This window comes from Podarcis filfolensis (genome assembly GCF_964270895.1).
Source record: "Podarcis filfolensis genome assembly, chromosome: 3".
NCBI lineage: Eukaryota > Metazoa > Chordata > Lepidosauria > Squamata > Lacertidae > Podarcis > Podarcis filfolensis.
Window position 1 is genome coordinate 117294854 of NC_139606.1, and position 25943 is coordinate 117320796.

The 25943-nt window shown below is 45.3% G+C and overlaps 1 protein-coding gene across 5 annotated transcripts in view; it reads right to left on the reverse strand.

Moving 5' to 3' along the window:
- LOC310758668 (uncharacterized protein C8orf74 homolog) overlaps window positions 1-25943 on the reverse strand; it is a 78794-nt gene that overhangs the window by 18625 nt on the left and 34226 nt on the right. For 3 of the 5 annotated variants that reach the window (XM_083605499.1, XM_083605500.1, XM_083605501.1), the window contains one exon: window positions 24655-24847. In XM_083605499.1, coding sequence (XP_083461625.1) covers window positions 24655-24847 — 193 coding nt within the window. The remainder of the gene's footprint in view (window positions 1-24654; window positions 24848-25943) is intronic. The other 2 variants (XM_083605502.1, XM_083605503.1) reach the window with 1 other exon arrangement.

Consider the following 25943-nt stretch of genomic DNA (forward strand, 5'->3'; position numbering starts at 1 on the left):
TGTCCCACGGGCATCTGGTTGCCCGCAGTGAGAAGAGGGTGCTGGACCAAGATGGACCATTGGCCTGATCCTGCAAGACTCTTTTTATGCTCTTAAGCAGCCAAAACAAACCGGCCATAAGTCGCGATTCTTTCCATCAGAACAGCATTGCCCTTCACTTCAAGGCATTTTGCCTTTGACTCTCTCTTGTCAGGAGAATATTTCCTGTCTTTCTCTCTCTCTCTCTCTTTGTAAATGTGGAGGTTTGGGGTGTCTTAGAACGGACAGCCAACAATTGCCTGAGGAAGGGGGGTCTGTAGAGAGAGAGAAGAGTCTGCCAGCCGCAAGAGCAACAGCCAGGCCTCTTTAACTCCCAGCCAAATCCCCATTAACAGGATCTTGTCTCTTAAGCTGGGGAATGTGAAGGCTTGTTTGTTTGCCTTGATCTGCAGAGTATGAGGATGACACTCTTGCAAACAGAGAGTGTGCAGGGTAAAGGTGACCCAAAGGACATCTCCCCACCTCCCCTGAGCATTGCAAAAGTGCGCTCGTGGGCCTAAATGTCCCTACCAAGGGATTGGGAAGGAATCTGGCTTGGCTTTGCCACTGCCATGCCCACCTCAAAACCACGTGCAAACAAAACATTGCAGTTCTCTTGATTTTAAGACGTTCCCCAACAGAGAGGTAAAAGGACCCCTGGATGGTTAAGTCCAGTCTAAAGTGACTATGGGGTTGCGGCGCTCATCTTGCTTTCAGGCTGAGGGAGCCGGCGCTTGTCTACAGACAGCTTTCCGGGTCGTGTGTCCAACAGGAAGCCACATTCCACAGATCCCCAGAGTGAGGCAGCCAGCACCCTCAAATGCACCCAAACTCCCTTCTTTTTCTTTGAGGAGAAAGCCCAGCCCCTTGCCCTTCCTCCTCCCCCCCCTCCTCCTCCTCCTCCTCCTTCTTTTTCCTTATTTGGTGATCCCTTGTAGCCAAGGAAGATTGTCTTCCATGAACACGGTTTTAACAATAAGTCCGTAAGTGACTATTCAGGCCAATTCTGGATCCACACGTCCTTCCACAGTGAGGACATTGGTTTCCAGGCAGGAGTTGATCACGGTGTGGATTTGCCAAGCGTTCCTTCCTCTTAGGACATTTCTCCCTTGCGTCCTGAGTTCGAGTGTCTTCAAAGCCCAGGTCACCTTTGGTAAAGGCTGTTCTCCAACTGGAGCGCTCACAGGCCAGTCTTTCTCAGTTGTCAGTGGTTATGTTTTTGGAGGACACCTGTGCGTGAATTTGTTTTATGTGTGCAGATCAGTGCACACTGACCAACGCACAGTCTTCGCAGTAGGGCTCTGTTCCGATGGCATGAAGCAGTCACGACAAACCGGTAGATTCCTATCTGCTGCAGCCTTCATCCGCCTTCACAGCGGTTGTAACATATCGCTTGTTATCACCCGCCTGGTCTGCCATTGAGGACTTCTTGGATCATTCTTTGTCTAGCTCCTTCCCTTTGACCTTACCGCCTTGGGCGACCCTGCTGGGAGTACGAGATTCTTGATGGCTTCGCTCACAAGGGTCAAAGGAACATGCAAGCCCACTCACCATGACAAGGTGATGATCCAGCGCACATAAGAAGAGGATCCTTTTCTCACAATGGGCAACTAGAGGTCCGTGGGAATCCAACAAGACAGACCTTCCAAGTGTCCTTATTTTCGAGGGGCAGTCCTGGATTTACAGAAGCCGTCCCAGTTTCTGATTTGATCCCAGAATCAAATTTGCAGCCAGCAACGAGGTCTGGCTAACCACTGTTTTCTTCTTTCTTTTCGTATCATTTTTATAAAGTCTCCAAAAATATTTCAAAGCCTTCTATAAAGCAGGGGTCAGCAAACTTTTTCAGCAGGGGGCTGGTCCATTGTCCCTCAGACCTTCTGGGGGGCTGGACTATATTTTGGAGGGGGGTGAAGGAATTCCCAAGCCCCACAAATAACCCAGAGATGCATTTTAAATAAAAGGACACATTCTACTCATGTAAAAACACGCTGATTCCCGGACTGTCCGTGGGCTGGATTTAGAAGGCGACTGGGGCGGATCCGGCCCCCAGGCCTTAGTTTGCATGTTGTTGTTGTTTAGTCATTTAGTTGTGTCCGACTCTTCGTGACCCCATGGACCAGAGTACGCCAGGCACTCCTGTCCTCCACTGCCTCCCGCAGCTTAGACAAACTCATGCTAGTAGCTGCGAGAACACTGTCCAACCATCTCGTCCTCTGTCGTCCCCTTCTCCTTGTGCCCTCCATCTTTCCCAACATCAGGGTCTTTTCTAGGGAGTCTTCTCTTCTCATGAGGTGGCCAAAGTCTTGGAGTCTCAGCTTCACGATCTGTCCTTCCACTGAGCACTCAGGGCTGATTTCCTTCAGAATGGAGAGGTTTGATCTTCTTGCAGTCCATGGGACTCTCAAGAGTCTCCTCCAGCACCAGAATTCAAAAGCATCAATTCTTTGGCGATCAGCCTTCTTTATGGTCCAGCTCTCACTTCCATACATCACTACTGGGAAAACCATCGCTTTAACGATACGGACCTTTGTTGGCAAGGTGATGTCTCTGCTTTTTAAGATGCTGTCTAGGTTTGTCATTGCTTTTCTCCCAAGAAGCAGGCGTCTTTTACCCATGTTTAAAAACCTATCATTTCATCCCACTGCCTTCCCCTGGGGAAAACCAGTCTATAGCGGTCAGTTGGAGCAAATGGCAATTCAGGTTTTCTCCACGTGGATGTTTGCTCCAATTCAGCGGGTTTTCCCTGGGAAAGGAGCAATTCTAAGGGGGAAACTGCCCAGACCCATGCTTTCTATACATGGAACAAGTGGCTGAGCCCAGAATGGCAAGGGAACAAGAATTCTAACCAGTGGCGAAAGGATTAAGACTCCAGTTCCTCCTGTCTTTTTTCTTGAGACTGGCTTTGGCTTGTGTTCGGAACGGGCGGGGAGCCATCAGGGGAATGTTACACATCTAATTTGCCCCTAAGCCAAATGTGTAACATCTAATTTGGCCCTCAGCCCGGCGAGCAAGTCTCTGGGTGGTTGTGCATCCTTGCACAGCCGTGTCAAAAGACTCCGCCGCTGTGTGTTTTCCAAAGCCCCCTGCAAAGAAAAAAAGTCGGTTCACGTTGCAATGTTTTTTTATGCTTAATCTGAAATGGATTCTTGTTTGGTTTTGCCCCCCACAAACTTTTGTTTCTGGGGATTAGCTCCCTGGCTCACCCTGCCTCTTTTGCAAGACTTCAATCAGTCGTTTTATCGTCTCACACTTCCCTCCCCCCCAAGTAGGGTAAATTGGAAAGTGCAGGACTGATTTTTATTTTTTAATGGCAGGGCAAGGGAGGTGCAAGTTCCTTCCTGACGGTTCCAGCATGCCCCTGGCTCTTCTCACCCTCCCTCTGACACTCACCAGGTGAAAGCAGGTAGATAAGATTTCCATGGCAGGATAAGCTCAGGGGTGCTGTGAGACGCCTCTCAGGGCTTCGTCAAACATGTAACAGCAAAACAGGGATCATCCCAAGCCCTCCTGCCCCTGAACCGTTTCCATTCCAGCTGGTCATTCTATAAGCTTCAAGAATGGGTGCCTTTAAGAACCAGCTTTTCCCTCTTCCCTCCTCATCCCTTTTTCCTTTTGTTGTGCCTTTCAGATTGCAAACCTGCAGGAAGAGGCCATCTCAGCTTAATTTACTTTCTGTAAGCCTCACCTTGCCAACAAAGGTCCGTATAGTTAAAGCTATGGTTTTCCCAGTAGTGATGTATGGAAGTGAGAGCTGGACCATAAAGAAGGCTGATCGCCGAAGAACTGATGCTTTTGAATTATGGTGCTGGAGGAGACTCCTGAGAGTCCCATGGACTGCAAGAAGATCAAACCGATCCATTCTGAAGGAAATCAGCCCCGAGTGCTCACTGGAAGGACAGATCCTGAAGCTGAGGCTCCAAGACTTTGGCCACCTCATGAGAAGAGAAGACTCCCTGGAAAAGACCCTGATGTTGGGAAAGATGGAGGGCACAAGGAGAAGGGGACGACAGAGGACGAGATGGCTGGACAGTGTTCTCGAAGCTACGAACATGAGTTTGACCAAACTGCGTGAGGCAGTGGAAGACAGGAGTGCCGGGTGTGCTCTGGTCCAGGGGGTCACGAAGAGTCGGACACGACTAAACGACTAAACAACAACAAGCTTCTCTTGAGAGCTTTTCTCGTGGCTGAAGGGTGCAGTACAAATGCTCCAAATAAATAAAGCAGGTTTGTTTCCCCCCCGAAATTGACATGCCACGTGGCCCATTTAGCATTTGCATAAATGGCAACAGCACTGGGGAATCTCCAGCCTATGGGTCTAAGTAGGCCCAGCAAGTGACGACGTGTTCCCCCATATATTCCTCTCTGGCAACTGCACTCCCCAGGTGGGGCACTGCTGAGGCTACCATGGGCCCCAGAGCTACACTTAGTTCCTTCTACAAGCTCGACTTTTAGTGTTGTACTTCCAGCCCTCTGGAACAAGTTACTAGCTGAAATTATTCAAGTGCCTAGCATTATGGTGGATGCTTTAGCTGAGATCCCCGCATTTCAGGGGGTTGGACTAGTTCTATGAATCCATTCAACACCTGAAGGTGTTTCTGCTTGAGAAGGCTTTCCCCGGTGTGTGGCTCATTTTAACTGCGCATTTGCAGAAATGGCTTTGTTTTCAGACTTTGTGGAAATGGTTTGATTCATTTTAAAGAGCTTGCGTTTTCGGCGAGAGGGCATTTCATCTTGTTGTTGTCTTGTGCAATAGTAAGATAATAATTGTCTTATTATGACATATGGAACATGTGCAGAAGAGGGTGACCGAGTCTGGAAACCATGCCTGATGAGGAACGGTTGAGGGAGTTGGGTATATTTAGCCTGGAAAAGAGAAAACCTGGAAAAGAGGCAATACGAGAGCTGTCTTCAACTTTCCAAAGGGCTGTCCCATGGAAGACAGAGCCAGATTGTTTTCTGGTGCTCCAGAGGGCAGGACCTGGACCAATGAATTAAAATTACAGGAAGGGAGATTCCCACTAAATATTCAAAAGAACTCTCTTCCTCGGGAGGTTCTTAAATAGAGGTTTAAATGGACACCTGGGCTTGAACTAGATGACACTTGCGGTCCCTTCCAATCCTAAAATTCTACAAATTTGTAAAATAAATGTTGCCAGAGCTTTGGGGAAGGAATTTCTAAAAGACCGGAGTAAATTTTTAATTTATTTAAAAGACCGCTGTAAACAGTTAAAATCACTGGCAGGGATGTAATGACCCTTGTAATGTGAGATCAGCTATGGTAACTATTGATATATAACAGCTGGACAATGGTAATAAGATGCAGTAAATTTAATCTTAAATATGGAACCCAGGGAGGGAGGGAAGGAGCACAATGAAGATGAGGATTCACTTAATAAACTGCATACACTGGTCACATATGTGCCAGTTACCGCTTTCAAAAGCCTACCGACTGTTAATGTGGATGGAAACTAATCTTTCATTACAATAAAAATGTTATGACATTTAAAAACAAAGAACCTTTTATTGTAATGTTTGAAATGGTTAAAGTTAAAATTGTGACAAACTAATTATTTTTTTTAAGGGAAGCAAAAACAAAAACCCAAAATGCACACTTCTTCCCTGATGCGTGCAGTGACGCATCTCCGGGGTCGAAAGATAAAGGGGTCGCAGCGCAACAGCAACTGATCTGCCGCAAATGAATCACACTTTAAATCCTATTTAAATATCACACCCCTAAATGCAGGAATCTAATCCTTCTGGGCTGAGGGGGTGGTAGAGACAGAGCCACACCTTCCTTGTGCCCAAATCAGGTGATGCTTCGCCTGCTCTGACTTTGTGACCTATTTAGGAGCTAAGCAGCACAGAACCAGGAAGTCTTTGCCTCTCTCTCTCTCTCTGCCCTGCTGGTTTCTCTGTGCGACAGTGTTTGGGGACTCCCTATTCCATACCCTCCAAAATTTATCCACTGAAAATAGGGACACCCTACCAAACCCACCAGTATTTCCTCTGCGGAAAAATTGCCCATATCATGCAACTGCTCTAATCGCTAAAACATTCCCGAAGTCTGGGGGGGGGGGTGCTGTGTCAAGCTGCTTAATTCAGGGATAGGGAGCCTTATTCAGGCTGGAAAACTTTTCCCATCTGGTACACCTTCTGCAGGACGCAGGTGGCACTGTGGTCTAAACCACAGAGCCTAGGGCTTGCTGATCAGAAGGTCAGCGGTTTGAATCCCCATGACGGGGAGAGCTCCCGTTGCTCGGGCCCTGCTCCTGCCCACCTAGCACTTTGAAAGCACGTCAAAGTGCAAGTAGATAAATAGGTCCCGCTCCGGCGGGAAGGTAAACGGCATTTCCGTGCGCTGCTCTGGTTCTCCAGAAGTGGCTTAGTCATGCTGGCCACATGACCCAGAAGCTGTCTACGGACAAACGCCGGCTCCCTCAGCCAATAAAGCGAGATGAGCGCCACAACCCCAGAGTCGTCAACGACTGGACCTAACAGTCAGGAGTACCTTTACCTTTACACCTTCTGGAGGATTCATGGGGGGGGGAATCCCTGACCAAGTCACCCCCTGGCCAGCCAATTGGCTGGCTCTGGGGGCGTGGCCTACCCTATTTAACGCAGGTGCGGCCGGGGATCTCCCTCTTTTCCCGCCTACCACCTGTTCCTGTTTTTCCTACCCTCCCATCCTATAAGATTTTCGTTCCTTGACCCTGCTATGGACCTTGGTTGGTCGCCGTTGAGGGGCCTGGTAGGAATTTTTCCACTTGGCAAATTGGCACCAGCCCTTGGTTTTCACCTACCTCGTAGGAAATCGTCACAACTTTCTGGGTACTGGCGACAGATAGGTAGCCAAGTTGGTCTGCCATAGTCAAAACAAAAAAATTTTTTTTCCTTCCAGTAGCACCTTAAAGACCAACTAAGTTAGTTCTTGGTATGAGCTTTCGTGTGCATGCACACTTCTTCAGATACACTGAAACAGAAGTTGCCAGATCCTTCTATAAGCTGCTGAATTGCAACTCATTACCAAACTTAAAACCATGGAGAGACCTGGTCTGAACAAAGACATTGGACTCTTATCTCATTATACATGACAAAGCCATTTTTCACCTTCTCACCCTTGCTTTTTCCTGTAAGACCTATTGCAGTCGTTAAGAGTCGTCAACAGGCTCATCACAGCTACCTGCCAATCACCCATTCCCACCACCCTTCTGAGTAATACCCCTCCCCACCTTCTCACTATATAGAAGGATCTGGCAACTTCTGTTTCAGTGTATCTGAAGAAGTGTGCATGCACACGAAAGCTCATACCAAGAACTAACTTAGTTGGTCTTTAAGGTGCTACTGGAAGGAAATTTTTTTTTTTTGTTTTGGGTACTGGCGGTTAGGCATTGGTATTGTTCTGTAGATGGGAGAGCTGTCTCGGATGCTTTCATTGAGATTCCAGCATTGCAGGGGGTTGGAATGGATGACCTTTGGTGGCCCCTCCCAATTCTGCAATTCCATGATCCTTAAGGAGCAGTTCATTGGTGGAGCCCATAGCACTTTGGAAGCTGTTCAATCAAAGTTTCTAAGGCAGATTTTTTTCTGCACCGCCATGCGTCCCAAACGCATCATTGAGACTGGAGGCAAGTCTCCCTTCAGTAGAAGTACGGACTTGGCAAAGAACTCTAAACTTCTGGCTCTGCCTAAACTCAAATCCCCCTGGTTTACTATCCCTAGTACTTCAAGACTCCCATAAAAGTGCCTGGCTTAAAACTTCACTATCAAAAACTTCACTCTTGTGGCCTATCCCCACAACACCTACTCACTATGGGCCCCACTAAAGTAAACAGTCTAACTGGTCAACATCTAAAAGATATCGTGCATCAGAACAACCTGGCCACTATAAGGAAATTCTGCCCTTGGTATGTTCATTTTCCACCTCTCCATTTTGATTCTCTGGCCCCATATCTGCACAAACCTATTATCCCAAAATAGTAAAGGTAAAGGGACCCCTGACCATTAGGTCCAGTCGTGACCGACTCTGGCGTTGTGGCGCTCATCTCACTTTATTGGCTGGGGGAGCCGGTGTACAGCTTCTGGGTCATGTGGCGAACCAGAGCACCTATTTATCTACTTGCACTTTGACGTGCTTTCGAACTGCTAGGTTGGCAGGAGCAGGGACCGAGCAACAGGAGCTCAGATTCGAACCGCCAACCTTCTGATCGGCAAGTCCTAGGCTCAATGGTTTAACCCACAGCACCACCCATGTCCCTTATCCCAAAATACAGACGTGCTTTTACACTTGCAAGACTGGATGTTTTGCCATCTGCGGTACTTGAGGGTTGATTCCAAAAGATCCCACCTGAGAAATGTCTTTGCCCCTGTGGAGATGATAGCACCGAAACAGCGGCACACGTCCTCCTGTTCTGTACTCTCTACAAAGACCTGAGGAACGAGATCATCACCCGACTCGTACTAACCATCCCAGGGCGCTCAGCCACTGCCACAATGTCCTTTCTTCTATCAGATCAAAATGAGCAGATAACAGCAAAGGTTGCCAGGTTCATAGCAAGGGCAATCAGAATAAGGGCCACTAACTGACGGCTGATTCAGGACTTTAAATTGTGCTCTTATATCAAATTTCCTTTTCTGCGTGTACTGTAATGTTTTACTGTCGCTATGGCCATTGGCTAATGCGAATAAAGTTTTATAAAAGTCAATCCTTTATTAGGCATAGCAAACCACACATTATCAAACAAACACCGGATACAAATTGTGCAAAATATAAATTCAGCATAACAAGGTTTGTCCCAGTCAGATCTTTAACTCCAGAGAAAATCAATTTGCATAAATAATACAATATCACACTACCACATCACCGATCAATTAAGAACCACTAAATCTCTTTATAATGGCCCAGTCTTTCTACATGGACAGACCTCAAAAATTCAGCCACTATTAAAGTAATTTGATCGTTCCTGTCCAAGAGCAGGTCCTGAACCGTTGGCGGCATAGAATTGAGCCTGTTAAGTTGTAATGGTCTTCTGGCATAAATGCCAAAATCACAAGAAAATAAAATATGCTCCAAAGTATCAGGTTCCTGTTTACTACATTTTGCAGAGACTCTCTGCTTCTGGGAGAGCTAAATATCTTCCTCTTACTATCATCGAGGCTATCATCGAGGGAAACATATTAAATCTGGCTAACATAAACAGCCTGCACAATTCACTATTCTTCAGATTTGTCGTGCATCCCTTCTGAAAATCTGTACACAATTCTAATCTAAAAATCATTGGTGGAGCGCAAGAGGTCCCACCAGGCAGCGCAGGGAGAGACCCCCTTTCGGAAACCATGGAAGGTCCCTGACCCAATATTAGGTGACTCCCCATCTTCCTCCAAGCCTGATCAGCCCTGATCCATGGAAGAGAGGGTGTGTCTTGTTGGCTCCTAGTGCTGGGGGGTGAGATGGACTCTCCTGGTGAGAAGCAGTAGCAGGAGAAACGTGTGGGTTTCTTGAAAGGATCCTCTGGGTAGCTACTGTGTGAAACAGGATGCTCTGCCGCATGGATCCTTGACCTAATCTTGCAAGGCTCTTTTTATCTTCAGAGCTAGCAGAGGTATTAGGGCAGCTCTATAGACACAGGATAATGTTCAGAGAACAAACAGCGTTTGCCGTGACACCTGGCCTCCGAAATCTCTCTGTCAAGCCTCTTCTGTCCCCCAAACCCCGCCCTAAAACCGATGTGAACCAGCCTGGCTTCTCCTGTAAATATTTATCCATTGATTATTTAAAGAATTTCTATCCCGCTCTTCGGCCAAAAAAGAATAAGGACACACGCATTCACACAGACAGGGAAAAGCTTACAGATCACTTTTTCTTTCTTTCTTTTAAAGACGGTTCTCTGCTTTCATGTTTACAATCTTAAAAGATACAGCATAAAAGGAAAATGGATCAGGAGGGAGGAGGAAACAAGAGCCGAGTTTTCAGTTATAAGCCAATAAACAGCAGCTAAGCCTGTGGTACTTTGCTGATCTCAGGGATGACACACACACACACACACACACACACACACACACACGCCCCGTGTCCCCATCAGCCCCCTAAAAAATGTCTCATGCTCCCTACGTGACCGATTCCCAGGGGGTCGTGCAAACAACCAAGTCTCTGAGCATGGATTAGCTGTTTGTGTGTGTGTGTGTGTGTGTGTGTGTACATTGCAAAACCCAGTAGTAACAGTAAGTCTGAAAATGGAAGTTTCGATGTTTTCTGCCTGGGTGTAAGCCTCTGTAGTGGCGGGTTAATCTCTCTTGATAGTAGGATAATCTGTATTACCGACTCTCTCCCATGTGGGCGGAAACCTTATCACAGCATCACCTGGCAGGTAAGCCCAAGCTGAAGGGAATTGGGAAACCGGGAGAATCTCCTCAGTAAAGAAAACACCTTGTCCAACCTTCTTGCCACCGTCCCCAACCTGGTGCCCTCTGGACTCTCCTTCACTCGGGGGCTTTTAGAGCTCAGTCTGTCAGGAAATCTTCAGCTACGATTCCTGCGTTGTACGGGGTGGAATGACCTTTGGGGTCCCTTCCAGCTTTACAGTTCTCTGATTCTCTAATCCAGTGATTCCAGACACCCCCAAAACACCCTGGGTACCTAGAAGGGCCCTTGAGGGGCGTGACTTGGAGAGGGCCAGACAGGGATGATCAGAGGGGCACATCTGCCCCATAGGACTTCAAGATTCACAGCGAGGTCCTGGGTGTAGAGAGTTCAGGGCCTCCTCAACCCCTCATCTCTTTAAGCCCAGAGCTAAGCCACACCTTAGCTCAGTGTGAACTGATGGTATTATCTCGTCTTCAAACAAAAGCAGCGCTGGATTGCTTCTAATTCACTTCTTGGCAATGATATGGGGGCGAAAGCAAAGGCGAAGGGGGGTGGGTGGGTGGGAGAAAACACACAAGCCCTCCTCTCGGGGGAAGAGGTCAGGGCAAATTCTGTTGTGTGTGTTTGTCGAGAGGCAGTGTATACACAACCGAAAGCATGTCCGTGCCTGTTTAAATGCCAATCCGCTAATGGGACTGAATAGATGGGTCTCAACGAGGCTGGAGTCTGCGTTGGGATGGGGCTGGCAGCCGAGACGCCTAGCAGGAACAGTGTCAGGCAGAGGTATTTTGCTGCCCAAGGTGGACAAGTTGACACACACACCCATTTCAGTCTGGGCACAGTGATGCATGCGACGCTCGCCTCCAGACTTGATTGTTGTAACTCGCTCTACACGGGGCTGCCCTTGAAGCTGACCCAGAAACTCCAGCAGGTGCAGAATGCCACAGTGAGGCTCCTTACGGGGTCCTTGCCGCGGGATCACATTCATCCAGTGTTTACCAACTGCACTGGCTCCCGGTGGAGTATAGGGTCAGGTTTAAGGTGCTGGTTTTGACCTTTAAAGCCCTATGTGGCCTAGGACCCTCGTACCTACGGGACCACCTCTCCTGGTATGTCCCGCGGAGGACCTTAAGGTCCACAAATGACAACACTTTGGTGGTCTCAAGCCTCAAGGAGGTTAGATTGGTCTCAAGTAGGGCCAGGGCCTTTTCAGCACTGGCCCCAATGTGGTGGAACGCTCTGTCCCAAGAGACTAGGGCCCTGCGGGACTTGACATCTTTCCACAGGGACTGCAAGATGGAGCTGTTCCGCCTGGCCTTTGGTTTGGACTCGGTCTGACCCTTATGTTTCTCTTCTTGATTTATCAGCTATTTTAAAATGAGGCTGCATTTTAAATTGCATTTTAACCTGTATTTTAAATTGGGGAATTTTTTTCCTTCCTCTCTTTTTCCCCTATTATGTTTTTACTGTGATTTTATTTTATTGGTGTTAGCCGCCCTGAGCCCGACTCTGGCTGGGGAGGGCAGGGTATAAATTATTATTATTATTATTATTATTATTATTATTATTATTATTATCATCATCATCATCATCATCATCATCATTACACACACACACCACTGCACCAGCTCTTAATTCCATGCACAGAAACAGGGTGGGGTTATTGAATGCTCACTGAGCATTCGTGCTGATTTCTTCAAAGCCAGATTATATGGCATCATATGAAGCGGTTGTTATCCCACACTTTCCAGTAGATTTTCCCAACATTTTCCTTACTTGTTTTAAAGGTATCTGTAGTTTTGTGTGTGTTTTAACTGGGGTGGGGGATTTTTCCTGGCTCATTTTAGTGCACTTCAGCTTGAGATGACCACGTAAAAGACGATTAATAAGTTAATCACCCCCATCAAATTAAGTACCAGTGGTACCTTGGTTCTCAAACGCCTTGGTACTCAAACAACTTGGAACCCAAACACTGCAAACCCAGAAGTGTGTGTTCCGGTTTGCGAACGTTTTCAGAAGCTGAGCATGCTCCATTTTGAGTCTTACACTGACAACTTGAGTGCCACACTTCCGTTTTGAGTGTTATGCTGAGGTCTGTCAGTTTTTGCTATTTATTTTGCTTTTTTGTGGCTTTTTGTGATTGTGTGGAACCCAGTTCAGCTACTGACTGATTGATTGTGTGACTGCAGTACATTGTTTATTGCTTTCATTTTATGTCTCAATGGTCTCGTTAGATAGTAAAATTCATCTTAAATTACTGTTTTAGGGGTTGTTTTTAAAAGTCTGGAACGGATTAATCCATTTTGCATTACTTTCTATGGGAAAGTGTGCCTTGGTTTTGGAACACTTTGGTTTTGGAACGGACTTCCGGAACGGATTAAGTTTGAGAACCAAGGGACCACTGTACACGGTTATATAAGCAGGTTATCACTGCCATTTTTTCGGCTGCAAATGACCCATCAGCCACCACTTTGTCATAATTTTTTTCTCCCAGGCATGGATATTGCGCCCTATTCTGCACTTTGGCCTTCTACCCCAGAAGGCTGTTTTTGATGGAAAGTCTCCAGAGTATGTGCCCTTTTCTCTCTCCCCCCTCATTTACTTCTCTCTCAGTCCTCCACGCCTCCCCCCCCCCCCGGGCAGGTGCACAGCTATTTCTGCTGCTCTGCACCTTTAAAAAATAAATTAATCTTGAGCTGTGCAATAGCCCAAGAGGGGGTGCTATTTGGACCCGTAAAATAATCCATAATGAATTGTAAAAAAAAAAAAAAAACCAGAGTCCTTTTTGTTGGGGATAATTCAGATGGAAATCCCCAGGTGTCAAAAAAGGTTCTTTATGTATGCTGCTACTGCGGCCCGTGTTTTGTTAGCCCCAAAATGGAAGCTGAGAGAAGTCCCAACTAAAGAAGATTGGCAACTTAAATTGATGGAATATGTGCAGCTTGCGGACCTAAGATATAGAATAAGAGAACAAGAACATGTGTTTAGAGAAGACTGGAAAATGTTTACTGAATATATGGGGGTGGGGGAATTGTGTACACTTGAAAATGTTGGCAGCATTAAGATCAATTCAACAGTGTAAATGAGTTTTAATGGATGTAATAATGGAATACTGAATGGTTTAGTTTTTGTAAAATATGCAGGGATTTATGATGTGGCCACATGACCCGGAAAAACTGTCTGCGGACAAACGCCGGCTCCCTCGGACTATAGAGTGAGATGAGCGCGCAACCCCAGAGTCGTCCACGACTGGACCTACCGGTCAGGGGTACCTTTACCTTTTTTATGATGTGCAAAATGAACCATGGAAAGAGAAGAAGGGAAGTCATTGATATCTTAAGGTTGTTTAAATGAATATTCCAAAATGTAAAACAGAAAATTTAATAAAAATTATAGAAGGTAAAGAGGGGGTGCTATTAGCTCTTAGTTTGCACCTGCACCTTGCATTTAAGGGCCGGGGAGGGAAGGAGGGAGAGAGGGAGGGGAACTCATAAATTTTGTTATAGGGGGAAAACATATTCTGAGAAATGTCAGCCTGGCTCTAGAGAACAGGGACGCAGTATGTGATTGCTTCCAATGAGAGTACTTAGTCTTAATTGCAGGCTGCAGACGAGGTATGCTCTGCGTCCAGTCATGTTGCATGAAGAAGAGGAAGAAGAAGAGGAGGAGGAGGAAGAAGAAGAAGAAGAAGAGGAAGAAGAGGAAGAAGAAGAGGGGGAGGAGGAGGAGGTGGAAGAGGAAGAAGAAGAGGAGGAGGAAGAGGAGGAGGAGGAAGAAGAGGAAGAAGAAGAAGAGGGGGAGTAGGAGGAGGAAGAAGAGGAAGAAGAAGATGATGAGGAAGAAGAAGAGGAGGAAGAAGAGGAGGGGGAGGAGGGGAGGAGGAAGAAGAGGAGGAAGAAGAAGAGGAGGAAGAAGAGGGGGAGGAGGAAGAAGAGGAAGAAGAAGATGATGAGGAAGAAGAGGAAGAAGAAGAAGAGGAGGAAGAAGAGGAGGAGGAAGAAGAGGAGGGGGAGGAGGGGAGGAGGAAGAAGAGGAGGAAGAAGAGGAGGAAGAAGGAGGAGGAGGGGGGGGAGAGAAAGAAGAGGAGGAAGAAGAAGAGGAAGAAGAAGAAAGTATGAATTACTGCTAGAAGAATGAAGGAGCCTTGAGTGGTGATGGGAAGCTTCAAGAAGCATCAGCTTCTTTTCAGCTATAATAAATAAATAAATAGCCCACAGCCACAGCTAAGATGAATCCCTATGGAAATTCAGAGGAAGACCCAAATTCATCAAATGCCAAAAAAGCAAGCCATTATTTAAAACATCAGAGGGGCTATTTCTCTTGTGGCCTCCTAGATACTTTGTGCCCTAAACCATCTTCCACCCAGATTCCTCTTGACAGGGTTTTTTCTACTTTTAAACAGTTTCTAAATAAAGTTCTGTTATTTCAAGAAGAAAAAAAGGGGCATTTCTGCTGTTAACAGGTTGGTATCGCAGCCACAAGAGGGAGATGTGTCACAGATTTGTGTAGCCGCCAAAGGATGTCAGCTCATGCGAGCTCTGAGGGGGAACCGAGACAGGAATTCTCCACCATCAACAATAAGGAGCCCATGATTATTATCCTTATTAATCATCATCATTAAGTTATCCTCTGCTGTCGTGTTGCTTTTGTGCATTGCTGTTGTATCAGTGCTATTCTTCTAGGGGGAAAAGAGGTGCCAGAACCCACCAGGAAAAAAACCTCCGTTGTTTTCTTATAACAGCAATGATTTCCACCTCAGAGGTGATGGAACAGAGTTCTAGCAAGTTCCAGCTGGGGGAAAAATGCTGGGTTGTTTGTTTTTTAAAAGAACCCTTTGCTTTTTAATTGGTTTTGGCTGTTTTTAGTTCACCTTCTAAAGTTGCTCTGAAACATTTTTTGTACATAGAAAGTGACTGTCAAATGTAAACGGTCAATATTGCTACTTTCACACACAGTGGTACCTCGGGTTAAGAACTTAATTCGTTCCGGAGGTCCGTTCCTAACCTGAAACTGTTCTTAACCTGAAGGACCACTTTAGCTAATGGGGCCTGCTGCTGCCATCAGGCGATTTCTGTTCTCATCCTGAAGCAAAGTTCTTAACCTGAGGTAATATTTCTGGGTTAGTGGAGTCTGTAACCTGAAGCATCTGTAACCCGAGGTACCGTTGTATTGCTGTCCTGTTCTGAAGGCAGCCCTGTTTAGGGAAGTTTTTAATGTCTGATGTTTGATCATGTTTTTAATGTTTGATCATGTCTGATGTTTGATCATGTTTTTTAATATTCTGCTGGGAGTAGCCCAGAGTGGCTGGGGAAACCCAGCCAGATGGATGGGGTATAAATAATAAATAACTATTATTATTCAAACACACACACTAAATAAATTTAAGGGAGGGTGATGTTTTAATGGGGGTTGTTATCAATATTAATTTTGTGTGGCTTTATTTTAGATCTTATTATGAGTTATGTGGCAATTGATTGATTTGGTTCTGCACTTTTTGATATGTTGTATTTATTGTTTATGGCTGCTTTTGCCATGTTTGCAATCCTGTGTTTTTTTCATGCTGTAAGCAGCCTTGATGTTTTTTGTGTGTGTGCTTTAATGTTTTGTTGGAACCTGCCCAGAATGGCTGGGGCAACACAGTTAGATGGACGGCATATTTTTAAACCTCTTTTGTTGACCACCAGCATTACACTTTCCATTTTTAAGTTCGGAATAGAGTAGTTGCTTTGGAAGACGATAATCAGGCATCCGCACAACATGACCAGTCCAACGAAGTTGATGTTGAAGAATCATTGCTTCGACACGGGTGATCTATGCTTCTTCCAGTACACTGGCATTAGTTCACCTGTCTTCCCAAATGATGTGTAAATTTTTTCGGAGACACCATTGATGGAATCTTTTGAGGAGTTGGAGATGGTGTTTATAAGTGGTCCATGTTTCACAAGCATACAGTAAAGTTGGTAGTACAATAGCTTTGTAAACAAGCATTTTGGTTTCCCTGTGAATGTCCCGGTCCTCAAACACTCTGCACTTCAATCAGGAAAAAGCTGAACTTGCAGAGCTCAGGTGATGCTGGATTTCAGCATCAATGTCGGCCCTTGTGGAAAGATAACTGCCCAGGTAGGAGAAGTGATTGACATTTTTCAATGTTACTCCATTGAGTTGGATTTGTGGCACGCTTGGCAAATCCACACCATGATCAACTCCCGCCCGGATACCAATGTCCCCACTGTGGAAGGACGTGTGGATCCAGAACTGGTCTCCACAGTCACTTATGGACTCATTGTTAAAACAGTGTTTATGGAAGACAATCTTACTCGGCTGCGAGTGATCGGAAAAGAAGAAGATATCAATAACAAAAATGATGATGATGATGATGCATGGTTTTATCTATGGAAAGGCGGCATGCAAATAAAATTATGTTTGCATGCATAACCCTCAAATGCCAAAAGGCTGAGAAAAGGCGTGTTTCTTCAGCATCGCCTGAAAAAAACCCCTGTACATCGCATCTGAAGGGAGGGAGTTTTGCAGTTTAAAGGTTGCCACAGAGAATCATCCCAGACATCTTGTTATTCTTCCTTCTACTGATAAAGGAAATCACCTGGATTTCTGCCAGGAGATCCTGATCTACCTTCTTCCCACCCCCGCCTTAGGGCAGATCAAACAAGGTCACCTCCCCACAGGTAACGCTGCGGTGTATTCAACATGTTCCAAACACCTCCGGGTCAAGGAAGCACAAGATGGGATGACAAGCCCGAGTGAGGCACATTCAGAATTTGGGGTTGACAAAGGGGCCTTCGGAATCAGGAAGGGGCAACGGGTGTGTGAGAGATACAGCCTGTGAGCACCGGAGAACCGTGCAAGCAAACCAAGGCTCTCTCTGAACTATGCATTTAAAGCAGCCTCACATCATTCCAGACTCTCCAAGCGCCCCTGCTTTTCCAGGGAGAGTCCTGGATTTGCAGAAGACATTCCGGTTTCTGATCTGATCCCAGAATGCCCTGTTTTTCCTAAGGCCATCCCTATTTTCATCAGAGAAATGTTGGAGGGTATTTTTAATTTTTATTTCTATTATTATAATATATATATGTGTGTGTGTGTGTGTGTGTGTGTGTGTGTGTGTATACATATACACATACATATACAGTGGTACCTCAGGTTAAGTACTTAAATCGTTCCGGGGGTCCGTTCTTAACCTGAAACTGTTCTTAACCTGAAGCACCACTTTAGCTAATGGGGCCTCCCATTGCTGCCGTGCCGCTGGAGCACGATTTCTGTTCTCATCCTGAAGCAAAGTTCTTAACCCGAGGTACTATTTCTGGGTCAGTGGAGTCTGTAACCTGAAGTGTATGTAACCTGAAGTGTCTGTAACCCGAGGTACCACTGTATATATAAATTTAAAATAAGTAAAGGTAAAGGAACCCCTGATCATTAGGTCCAGTCGTGGACGACTCTGGGGTTGCGGCGCTCATCTCGCTTTATTGGCCAAGGGAGCCGGCGTAAAGCTTCCGGGTCACATGGCCAGCATGACTAAGCAGCTTCTGGTGAACCAGAGCAGCACACGGAAACGCCATTTACCTTCCCGCGGGAGCAGTACCTATTTATCTACTTGCACTTTTGACGTGCTTTTGAACTGCTAGGTTGGCAGGAGCAGGGACCGAGCAACGGGAGTTCACCCCGTCATGGGGATTTGAACCGCAAGTCCTAGGCTCTGTGGTTTAACCTACAGCGCCACCTGCGTCCCTTTAAAATAAGTACATTTATGAAAAAACAGCCGTACATACAAGTAAACAAACATACAAACAAACAAACAAATAACAGAAGAATCAAGCAAACCACCACTCTATAAGATACAAGAAGATTAATATAATTATCATCATGTATACTCCAGATATTGAACACAATTATAAAACTTATAGAGAAGAAATTTAAAACTGACTTCCAGTTAATCTCATTGTACTTTATCTATCCATTACTTTATACCGCACAGTTACATATTTCTTATATAATTTCATTTTACCTCCCTGCAAACTTATATTTATACAATACAGGGATCAGTCTAATTCTGCCAAGATGTTTACTTTTATTCCATAGTTTTCTAAATATTCTTTAAAGATTCTTCAATCCTTATAGACTTTTTGTTTTGGCTGTCCTCTTACTCTTCCTGTTGCTTTCGCTGGCTGCAGTTATTCTACCATTAGGATTTGCCAATTGGAGGGTATTTTTTTAATTGAAGAGTTGGAAGAGACCCCAGGGGTCATCTAGTCCAACCCCCCTGCACTGAAGGAATGGAATATCCCTATTTTCACCGGAGAAATGTTGGAGGGCATGCCACTCTAAGCAGTCAAGACTGCTTCCCCCTGAAGACTCCTGGGGTCTGTTGTTTGCAATACGTGCCAAGTTGCTAAGAAGCTCCCTATTCCCCCATTAGCTGAGATTTCTGGATCAAAGGGGTTGGACTAGATGACCCACGGGGTCCCTCCCAACTGTATGATTCTATTATACAGTGGTACCTTGGTTCTCAAACGTAATCCGTTCCGGAAGTCCGTTCCAAAACCAAAGCATTCCAAAACCAAGGTGCGCTTTCCCATAGAAAGTAATGCAAAACGGATTAATCCGTTCCAGACTTTTAAAAACAACCCCTAAAACAGCAGTTTAACATGAATTTTACTATCTAACGAGACCATTGATCCATAAAATGAAAGCAATAAACAATGTACTGTACAGTGGTACCTCGGGTTACAGACGCTTCAGGTTACAGACTCCGCTAACCCAGAAATAGTACCTCGGGTTAAGAACTTTGCTTCAGGATGAGAAAAGAAATTGTATGACAGCGGCACAGCGGGAGGCCCCGTTAGCTAAAGTGGTGTCTCAGGTTAAGAACAGTTTCAGGTTAAGCACGGACCTCCAGAACAAATTAAGTTCTTAACCCGAGGTACCACTGTACTAAAAAATAAATCAGACAGTGTTGTAGATGATAAAAATCATCATCCACACAGTCACAAAAACAAATTGACCGAAAAAGCCTCAAAAACAAAAACGCAAAACAAACAGCAAAAACAGAAGTGCCAAACTTAATCCATTCCGGAAGTCCGTTTGACTTCCGAAATGTTTGAAAACCAAGGTGCAGCTTCTGATTGGTCCAGGCACTCTGGAAACAATAGCTGACAACTGTATCGGATGTTTGGCTTCTGAAAAACGTTCAAAAACTGGAACACTTACTTCTGGGTTTCGGCATTTGGGAACCAAGGCGTTTGAGAACCCAAGGTACCATAGTAATTCCTGAGGATGGAGAGGCCTGGTCCCATCGGCCTCAGCCAGGTCACGACAGCTGTTGTGCCTCTTCATATTATTTCAGGGACCTCTGCCCTGCTCTCCTCCCCAGCTCGCCATTTGAGTTGCTGAGCCAATGAGGATGGGTTGGCACCAGCATCAAATTGAAGCCGGTTGAAGTCTTTTAAAAAAAACAAAACAAAAAACCACACTTTTTAAGGTAGATAAGGGCAAGATGTGTGTGGTGCTGGAGGAGACTCTTGAGAGTCCCATGGACTGCAACAAGAACAAACCTATCCATTCTTAAGGAAATCAGCCCTGAGTGCTCACTGGAAGGACAGATCCTGAAGCTGAGGCTCCAAGACTTTGGCCACCTCATGAGGAGAGAAGACTCCCTGGAAAAGACCCTGATGTTGGGAAAGATGGAGGGCACAAGGAGAAGGGGACGACAGAGGACGAGATGGTGGGACAGTGTTCTCGAAGCTACCAGCATGAGTTTGACCAAACTGCGGGAGGCAGTGGAAGACAGGAGTGCCTGGCGTGCTCTGGTCCATGGGGTCACGAAGAGTCGGACACGACTAAACGACTAAACAACAACAAGGACAAGATGAAATTATACAATTGAATATAAATATAGATGGGAAACGGCTATGTATAGTGAATACTTATTTACTTTTAAAAATTTTCACCTATGATCCTTTTCTTTTACTCCTTTAGTTTTTCTTTGTTCTTTTTTTCTTTTTTTCTGATATCTTATATTTCATTTCACTCCTTTATTGTGAATAGCATTTTATAGAGGTATAAATAACTGTAAATATGAAAAGAGGCAAAGTATTCTCTAATTTTTATCCTTGGTTATCTGTATTTTCTTTTTCTTTCGTATTTTCTTTTGTTGTAAATATGTATGTTTTCTAATTTGCACTTAATAAAAATTTAAAATTTAAAAAACAAAAACACAAATTGAAGCCCACCTGCGCCAGTCATCGTTTCCCCCCCCCCACCTCCCAGAAAACAGATCAGCCGAGATCTAGGTCTTAATCAGAAACCGACAGGCTTGTGCAAGGAGCGGCAGAGATGTGTCAGCCAGCCTGTGGCACAGGGCGGGATCCGTTTCCTAGATCTGCAGCCTGGATTACCCACGGGCAAAAAAAAAAAGTTGCCCACGGTACACGGTCACCCGCCTTTTTTCTGGCAACTTGCTTGGCTGGAAAAGTCAGCTGGGAACCAGGAGAACTTACAAAGCGTCTCTCTCTTGGGATGCTGAGCTCAGCTGCTTGGGCTGGAGGCTTCCCCAGCTCTGGGTCTCAGCCCCACGGATTGGGGTAGGGATTCTCTACGCACCCAGCTACTTGCCACCTTTGCAGTTCACCGCCCGGGTGCAATCCCTGCCAGCGCAATCTGCTGGCGGCTGATAACCACAGGATTGATAACCAAGCGAAGGCGGATCGTAAAAGAGGAATTTCCACAGGTGTCATCTGGAGAGGGTGGGACCTGGCACAGGTGCCACTGACACCCTCCTGCAAAAATTCTTGCAAGGCTCCTGGGGGTGTAGTTTCTGTTGCTCGCTGTTGCCTTATCTGTTGATAAGGTTTGCTCCTATTAACAACCGTTCTCATTAACCCAAGGGGAATTGATTCCCAGCAAGGGCATTGCTTCACTTCTGCCGCGCCTGCACGGTGTTTTACTGTCTCTGCTCCTCCGCCTCTGACACATTGCAGAGGGTTAGGCTGGATGACCTTTGGGGTTCCTTCCAAATGAGTTTCTCTGGTTCCAGTTACATTACAAAATCAGGAGATCGAACCTTTCCGGGCTTGTTTCCGAGCCAGGAAAAGCTCCGCTTGTGACGTTCCTGCATGCCAGGCTGCTTTCAGGGGCACAGGAGCAGAACTAGCTTTCTAAAAGGATGTTGGGAACGCTCCCTAGGCAGGGATAGATAAAAGCTGCCAATTTTGGTCTCTCATTTTTGCAGTCCTCAGTTCCACACTTGAGGCAGTTTACAGATGAAAATAACAACAGCCAAAAAATATAGAAAAAAATCATTAAAACTACACACACACACACACACACACACAAATATACTCTCCAAGTGGCACAAGGGGGTTGGACAAGATGACCCCTGGGGTCTCTTCCAATTTGACAATGCTATGATTCTTAGAAATCTATTCAAACCATACCGATAATTGCAATAAAAACAGCACAGCACCAGCCCTTTCATTAAAAGCAGCCAATTCCCAAAGGCTTGTTGGAAGCAGAAAGTCTTTTTTTATATATTTTTTTTTATATTGATAATTTCAGCACAACAATTTATCAAAAACATATCACCCTCATTTTTCCACCTTCTCCCCCCTCCCCAAACCAGAAATCCACCCTCCCACCCCACCCCACCCAGACTTCCCTCAGCTCCTCTCTCTGGTTTTTCAGCACATGTTAATCTCTGCATATAATAAAATTGTAAAGATCCTTAATTTATCTATCTATATGTTACCAATAATAAATTTGTGTATGTTTATTCAAAACCTGCCAAGGAGTCCAGTTCAGTTGTTTGTTTCTTTAAGTACTTTGTAAAAGGTTCCCATTCTTCTTTAAAGTCACAGTTGTCCTTGTCAAGGACAAGGAAGCAGAAAGTCTTCACCCGCTGGCAGAATGCCAGCAAGGAGGGAGCCAGTCTGGCTTCTCTAGGGAGAGAGTTCCAAAGTGGTTCAGGAGCAACCACCCAGAAGGCCCTCTCCTGCGTCCCCACCAAGCAGGCCAGTGAGGGTGGGGGGGCCGAAAGAAGGGCTCCCCCCTAAGATCTTAGAGTCCAGGGAATTATGTGTGAGGGAATACAGTGGTGCCCCGCAAGACGAATGCCTCGCAAGACGGAAAACTCGCTAGACGAAAGGGTTTTCCGTTTTTTGAGCTGCTTCGCAAGACGAATTTCCCTATGGGTTTGCTTCGCAAGATGAAAACGTCTTGCAAGTTTGTTTCCTTTTTCTTAACACCGTTAATACAGTTGCGACTTGACTTCGAGGAGCAACTCATAGAACGCAGTGTACATAGTAGCCTTTTTTGAGGTTTTTAAAGACTTTGGTGATTTTTGAAGCTTTTCCAAAACTTCTTTTGCAGCCATTTGGTAAGTTAAGCTTTTAAAACTTTTTGGGGGGGGGTTGGATTTTGGGTTGGGGTGTTTGGAATTCAAGGACTTGGTGTTGGGGAGGGGTTTGCAAGAATCTGGAAGCTTGTGTGGTTTTTTCCTGCATTTTTATGATTTTTTGTGACCATTGGGCCACTCTGCTGTTTTTTTAAAAAAAATTCTGGATTTGAATTTCTGTGTGCTGGGTGGCTGGGGGAACAGTTGAGGAGGGGTTTGCAAGAATCTGGAAGCTTGTTTTTTTTCTGCATTTTTATGATTTTCTGTGACCATTGGGCCACTCTGCTGTTTTTTTAAAAAAATTCTGGGTTTGAATTTTGAAATGCTCTTTACAGTATGTGTGACTTTAAAGAGCACTTAATAAACTCTTGTTGTACCAAATTTGGCTTTGTTTGGACTTTTTTTGACCATAGGAACGCATTAATTGATTTTCAATGCATTCCTATGGGATTTCGTGCTTCGCAAGACGAAAAATTCGCTAGACGAAAAAATTCGCGGAACGAATTAATTTCATCTTGCGAGGCACCACTGTATGGTCCTGCAGATAGCTTGGACCTCAACTGTGTAGAACTTTATAGTTCTTAACCAGCACTTTGAATTGTGCCCCCAAACCAGACTAGTAGCTAGTGGAGCTTCTTGGAACAATCTGCTCCCGATAACCAGCCCTGGTCAGCAATTTTGCTCCAGCTCTTTGAGCAAGTTGAAGTTTCTGAGCACTTGCCAAAGGCAGCCCCATGTAGAGCAGGTTGTTGTTGTTGTTACTACTAATATTATATTTATTAAACTGGTATACCAATCACAAGGCAGTTCACAGCATAAAAGCACAAAACGAAAACACAAAATACCGAATGAAACAAAAACAAACCAATAAACACCTATTAAAGACCGTAGAATGTTAATCAGCCAAAGAGAAACATTTCCTCCCAATGCCTAAAGATATGTAACGAAGGTGCCAGGCAAGCCTCTCTGGAGAGAGCATTCCTCAAACCAGGGGAGCCACCACAGAAAAGGCCCTGTTCTCATGCTGCCACCCTCCGGGCCTTTTGTGGAGGAGGCACACGAAAAAGGGCCTCAGGCGATGATCACAGGATTCAATATTTGGATTACAGGAATCAAAGTAGGACACACAGAGAGAGAGAGAGAGAGAGAGAGAGAGAGAGAGAGTTATGAGATCTATGGAAAAATACAGATCATGAAAATACAAGTGCTACCTTGGTTCTCAAACTTAATCCATTCTGGAAGTCGGTTCCAAAACCAAAGTGTGCTTTCCCATAGAAAGTAATGCAAAACCAATTAATCCATTTCAGACTTTTAAAAACAACCCCCAAAACAGCAATTTAACATGAATTTTACTATCTATCGAGATCACTGATCCATAAAATGAAAGCAACAATCAATGTACTGTACTATAAAATAAATAAGATAGTATTGTAGATGATGAAAATGAAAATTTAATTTTTTTTCTTCCCTGCACTGATGATAGTCGTTGTTTGGATGGGGGCTTTTATCCATTTCCGCAGCCACACGATCCACCAATCAGTAGCTGAACTGGGTTCCACACAGTCACAAAAACAAATGAACCGAAAAAGCCTCAGAAACAAAAAACGCAAAATAAATAGCAAAAACAAAAGCGCCAAACTTAATCCATGCCGGAAGTCCGTTTGACTTCCGAAATGTTCAAAAACTAAGGCGCAGCTTCTGACTGGCGCCCCGGAAACAATAGCCGACAGACGCAACGGACGTTCGGCTTCCAAAAATCGTTCGAAAACCAGAACACTTACTTCCGGGTTTTTTGGAATTTGAGAACCAAGGCGTTTGAGAACCAAGGTACCACTGTAAATAAGTAAGCAAAGTGAAATTCTCCTTGACTCACCTATGGTTTCCTCCAGCAACTCCCCCGCCAGCCTTCCAACTTCCGCCACAGCCACCCACGACAAGCCTTTCTCGGTGGCGAACACCAGGCTGCGGTAATGGATGTCAAGACAGATGCTTTGCCGCAGATCCCGGACCTCGTCAAACTCATCCCAGCCCAGCAAATCCCTCAGGTGCTGGCGGCCCGTTTTCTGCTGATGGAGAGGATGGGATGAAGGAGGAAGAAACGTGAGTGACGCATTGAGGCCTGTTATTCCAAACACCCACCTGCCCCATGCCCAGAAACCCTCCGTGATATTTTACCCGCATGCCTACGAAATTGCCTTCCCCCACGTGTGACCACCTGACCCCGTCGTTCGGTGGAACTGGCAGCAAGACAGGTGCCACATGCTGCCAGTTCCGCATATGTAAGAACTCAGATATGTTCGGGTGGCAATACCTATGGAACTCCCTGCCAATTGATACCAGGCAAACTCCTTCATTGTGCTCTTTTTGAGGCTTGCTGAAAACATTTCTGTTCAGGCCAAGCCTACTCAAGTGCTTAGAAAGCTGTTGTGAGGTTAAATCTGTTTGTAGCCTATAGTCATTTTAACTTTTCATTAAAAGTCTTAAATAATTCCTGTTAACTTTCCTATTTACTGTTTTATCTTTTTTGTAAACCGCTTTGAGAGGCTTAGTTGTTTTTTTTACAATCAAGCGGTATGTCGATTTTGTGATGATTGACTGATTGATATATGAATCAACTACTTAATTCACATTTCAAGAGAAATAACTAAGCGGTTTACATATTTTGAGTGTCTGTTTTGAATTGTTTTAGTTTTGTTTGAAACGTATGGCCTCCTTTTCAGCGTTTTCAGCTGTTATTTTGCTGTTTTTCTTGTCCATCGCATTGAGCTGATTGTGTAGGAAGCGATTAACAAATTAACAATGATGATGATCTCTTGACAAAAGGGGGAACAATCCCAGGTTTTTCGCCACCCCTTATGGGCTAACAACCACAGCTCAGAGCTGCAACACATTGCATGCTTCGAATACAGAAGTTTCTGGGTTCAAGCCTCGCGTCTTAAGAAGCCTTGGTCAGACCACTGCTGGAAAACTGTCCAGTTCTGGGCACCACAATTGGACAAGATGCAAGGTGCGCAGAGGAGGGTGACCAAGATGATCAAGGGTCTGGAAACCAAGCCTGATGAGGAGTGGTTGAAGGAGCTGGGTATGTTTAGCCTGGAAAAGAGGAGATTGAGAGGAGAGAGAAGAGCCATCTTCAAATATCTAAAGTGCATGGAAAATGGA